General features: G+C 42.7%; 1 protein-coding gene across 1 annotated transcript in view; it reads left to right on the forward strand.

The window, feature by feature from the left end:
* The window catches only part of fra10ac1 (FRA10A associated CGG repeat 1), a gene marked incomplete at its 5' end in the record, with an annotated part of 18,653 nt that extends 13,802 nt beyond the window's left edge, over window positions 1–4,851 (forward strand). The window contains 4 exons of the mRNA XM_080835774.1: window positions 61–200; window positions 1,649–1,687; window positions 3,711–3,813; window positions 4,728–4,851. Of these exons, the coding sequence (XP_080691900.1) occupies window positions 61–200; window positions 1,649–1,687; window positions 3,711–3,813; window positions 4,728–4,770 (325 nt within the window). The 3' untranslated portion in view covers window positions 4,771–4,851. The remainder of the gene's footprint in view (window positions 1–60; window positions 201–1,648; window positions 1,688–3,710; window positions 3,814–4,727) is intronic.
* Between the last annotated feature and the right edge of the window lie 278 nt (window positions 4,852–5,129).

Below are 5,129 nucleotides of genomic sequence, written 5' to 3' on the forward strand. Positions count from 1 at the left end.
TCCATGCTCTGTAGTATACTATGCTGTTTTGTTTAATCCTGTTGTCATTTCCTGTATCAGGAGGAAGGAGGTCACAAAGAAGAAGAGGCAACGCTCGGATGGAGAGGGGGACGCACACACACCACGGGGCAAGAGGAGAAGGTCCTCAAACTCCAAGAAGCAGAAGAAAAACAAGAGGAAGCACAAAAAGAGACGCAGAGGTGATTAAGACACACACACACACACACACACACACACACACACACACACACACACACACATACACACACACAAATACACAGTGGTGGTCCGTCAGGGCCTTCAAGGCCTTCTCTGCTGGCCTAAACATAATCAGAAAGTAAATGTAATAAAATACATTTAATTTCAATATTTTCTTTTCATAAATATGTATTTAATTATTCCCCATAGTCCATTATCTTCATTGCATAGCTTCCAGCGTTGTTTATTTATGTTAGAGCTTTCATCCAATCATATTTCAGCTATCATGTGTTGCCACGCTCAAATAAATCTTCCCCGAGAACAGAAATCTTCCCTGAGGCCTTCAGAATTCACATTGAAGGCCCGTGTACATCTGATTGGTTATCACAACTGGCTGTTTCAGTTCATTTAAGTTGAATGAACTGAAACAGACAGTTGTGACAACCAATCAGATTTCGAGTTGGCGATACTGGGCCTTCTAGAAGGCCCGGAAGATTTCTTTCCTCGCGGTGAACGTGACACGTAAACGTCCTTTGATTGGATACTGAGGCAGACCGGTGCAGTGCTTCAGTGCTCAGTTTAGCTGGCTAAAACGACGTACATCGTTTCAATGCTTATTATGCTAGTTGTTTCAATTGGTAAGACTAAATATAATTACATTAACCAACTCAAATAAACTAGTTTACACCAACTTGATAATTCCAGTTTTTGATACAATTACAACGCCATTTTCAAGACGGAACTTTCAAGAAAAACTGGATATCGTGAGGATGGGAAGTTTAATGAAACTGCTTTGCAGGTGGGACAATGCGATGTTTAGTGGACAAACTTGTTAAAGCTCACATAGGCTACTTTCGGTGGACTTAATAAAACTTTGTAAACTAATCCCTGAAAATCGCCTTTTATTTTTAAGTTGTGACAGTAATATCCAAGCGATCATATAACTGAGCGTTTACTATTCTTAATGTATTGTTAATACGGGTGTATTGATTTTAAATGCTCCGGAAATATGAATAAAGTCTGTTGTACTCGACTATGTTAAGGTGATGCAATGCTCACTTATACTGCCTTTCTGTATAAATATAATGGTTCGAGAGCCATGGCGTCATAATGATGGTATTAGGAGGTGGATTCACTCAGTTTAACATCGTGTAGGACATCGCTGAAGGCCTAGTCGTGAAATGCACGGACCGCCACTGCAAATACACACAGTTCAAAAAACATTAATGATGATGGTTTAATTATTGTTTTATTGTGTCTCATCCATACAGCAAACATACTTTTTGCACAAACTGTTACATACTACTTTCTCCCACTGGACATGATTAGTATGTTGTCTTTAGTGCAGACAAATACGTGTTGGAATGCGATGTAGGTTACAATGAAGCTGTATGCAGACCAAATGTGTTTGCCGAGTTGTGTTTGAAGTTAGTATTTTTTTAATTCACAGAATCATCATCAGGAAGCTCTGATGGCTCCAATGCATCAGGTAAATGTGTGATCTTCCAGTTTTATTTACAAACACATAACATGTATGTCAGACACTTTATTGATAGGCACCCCCTTACGGCTACAGAACCATAACCATATTCAGTGCACTATTGCTATGGCGTTAGATTCTGTACCAATAGTTTGAATACCATGCGTCCGGGATGGGTGATCCATGCCAATTGTCCAGTTATTCCCACTCCGTAGCATTAGGATTTATAGAGTTTGAACAGTTGCCTCCCCCTGCTGTGGGGAATCCTAGTGAATCCTGAGTCGCTAGCGCCCCCCCCCCCCCCCCTCTAGAGCTCCTCACAGGGCCGCCCAGTGCCCCGGACCCCCCCCCCCCCCCCCCCCCTCTAGAGCGCACCCCCCTCTGTCAGTGCGCCTCCATGACGCGGTTAAAGGATTGGCCGCATGTTTAGTCAGTAACTTTGTGACAACATAAATGGATTAAAGGTAAACGTGAAGTAGGCCTTCTTAACCTCACATTTTTGACTGGGAATCGAACCCAGGTCGACTACTTGGAAGGTAACAATACTATTCACTGTGCCAACTTGGGCATGAACTTCAAGGGGGCACGGACTATTCATTAACTATTGGCACGGATCTGTAACAACAGTGCCAATCCTATCACCATGGAATTCCGTAGCAATCGTCACTTTGTTAATTATATGTTAATTATACGCTAATGATATGCTAAAGATGCGCTATAGCTATGCTTTTAGTACATTTTTATCACACTATGTTAAGCTGAAGTCCCTACCATTAACACATTCATTGCTGCTTGCAATGCTTAATGCTATCTTTAATACAAGAACATGTCACATGTTGCAGCACACTGTTTGGTGTAGTAGTGTTTGGTTTCCTGTGACACAGATGTTCCGATGTTGACTTCACTGTCAGTCACGATCAGAATGACTGTTAGCATTGTATCAAGCATCACCTTCATTCCCCGTTCATTTCTAACTGCCATATAAATGACTGTTAGCATTGTATCCAGCATCACCTTCATTCCCTGTTCATTTCTAACTGCCATATAAAGGACTGTTAGCATTGTATCCAGCATCACCTTCATTCCCTGTTCATTTCTAACTGCCATATAAAGGACTGTTAGCATTGTATCCAGCATCACCTTCATTCCCTGTTCATTTCTAACTGCCATATAAGGGACTGTTAGCATTGTATCCAGCATCACCTTCATTCCCTGTTCATTTCTAACTGCCATATAAAGGACTGTTAGCATTGTATCCAGCATCACCTTCATTCCCTGTTCATTTCTAACTGCCATATAAAGGACTGTTAGCATTGTATCCAGCATCACCTTCATTCCCCGTTCATTTCTAACTGCCATATAAAGGACTGTTAGCATTGTATCAAGCATCACCTTCATTCCCTGTTCATTTCTAACTGCCATATAAAGGACTGTTAGCATTGTATCCAGCATCACCTTCATTCCCTGTTCATTTCTAACTGCCATATAAAGGACTGTTAGCATTGTATCCAGCATCACCTTCATTCCCTGTTCATTTCTAACTGCCATATAAGGGACTGTTAGCATTGTATCCAGCATCACCTTCATTCCCTGTTCATTTCTAACTGCCATAAAAAGGACTGTTAGCATTGTATCCAGCATCACCTTCATTCCCTGTTCATTTCTAACTGCCATATAAAGGACTGTTAGCATTGTATCCAGCATCACCTTCATTCCCTGTTCATTTCTAACTGCCATATAAAGGACTGTTAGCATTGTATCCAGCATCACCTTCATTCCCTGTTCATTTCTAACTGCCATATAAAGGACTGTTAGCATTGTATCCAGCATCACCTTCATTCCCCGTTCATTTCTAACTGCCATATAAAGGACTGTTAGCATTGTATCCAGCATCACCTTCATTCCCCGTTCATTTCTAACTGCCATATAAAGGACTGTTAGCATTGTGCTTCACTTCTGGTTCTGAACTGTTCAGTGCTACATTCGTCTATGAGGCAGCCATTTTGACCCCCTACCCGCCCTGCCCCCACAGATTCTGAGAGCGGTGAAGAGCCAGCGGACGCCAAGGCAGAGGAGGGCCCCTCGGAGGCGGACCACTGGAAGGGCCCAGCCCCTCAGATCGAGCAGAAGTCCCGGTAAGACCTTCACCCCAACACCCTAACCTTCACCCCAACACCCTGACCTTCACCCCAACACCCTGACCTTCACCCCAACACCCTGACCTTCACCCCAACACCCTAACCTTCACCCCAACACCCAAACACCCCAACCTTCACCCCAACACCCCAACCTTCACCCCAACACCCCAACCTTCACCCCAACACCCCAACCTTCACCCCAACACCCTACCCTTCACCCCAACACCCTACCCTTCCCCCCAAAACCCTAACCTTAATTGGCCTAGCCCACTACACACCCCAACACCCTAACCTTAATTGGCCTAGCCCACTACACACCTCAACACCCTAACCTTAATTGGCCTAGCCCACTACACACCTCAACACCCTAACCTTAATTGGCCTAGCCCACTACACACCTCAACACCCTAACCTTAATTGGCCTAGCCCACTACACACCTCAACACCCTAACCTTAATTGGCCTAGCCCACTACACACCTCAACACCCTAACCTTAATTGGCCCACTACACACCTCAACACCCTAACCTTAATTCGATTTGTATTGCTCGTAGCTTGACTGTTCTCTCCCTTGTACGTCGATTTGGACAAAAGCGTCTGCTAAATGAACAAAATGTCAAATGTAAATAAGCTACACTACACACCCCAAATGCCAAATGCCATATTGACGGGTTGACTGGTGTTATCCTATTATGATGTGCAAGTAATGTAAAATGCTGTCTCAGGTCTTCTAACTCTCACATGTTGGTGTGTGTAGGAAACTAATGTGATACTGTCTCAGGTGGTCACACACACACACACACACACACACACACACACACACACACACACACACACACACACACACACACACACACACACACACACATGTATCTCAGGTATCTCATTCGTTTTGGTCTCTTCTTTCTTCAGGGAGGAGGAGTTTGACGACTACTTTGAAGACATGTTTCTGTGAAGCAAGAATGGGTGGATGTTTTGTATTTATTTTTGTATTGTATGTGCATTTGTTTGAATTCCTGTTTTTTTATTAAATTCCTCATTCGTTAATGAAGAAAGTCAATTCCTTAATACATTTCCTCATCTTTGAATCTACTCATAATTTAAAGGCACCCAGTGCAACTTTATAGGCTTGAGACTCGAAAAAAAATTTTTTTTTCTTTTTTACACGTAATAAGTTTCACTAACTCCATACCATTACATATCGACATCTAAGGAGTGAAGATGAGACGTTGTTGTGTGGTGAGAACTGATAGAAAATCGTAAAAAACAACATCATTTCTCACCACACAACGACGTCTCATCTTTGCTCCTTGA

The sequence above is a fragment of the Sprattus sprattus genome, assembly GCF_963457725.1.
Source record: "Sprattus sprattus genome assembly, chromosome: 3".
NCBI lineage: Eukaryota > Metazoa > Chordata > Actinopteri > Clupeiformes > Clupeidae > Sprattus > Sprattus sprattus.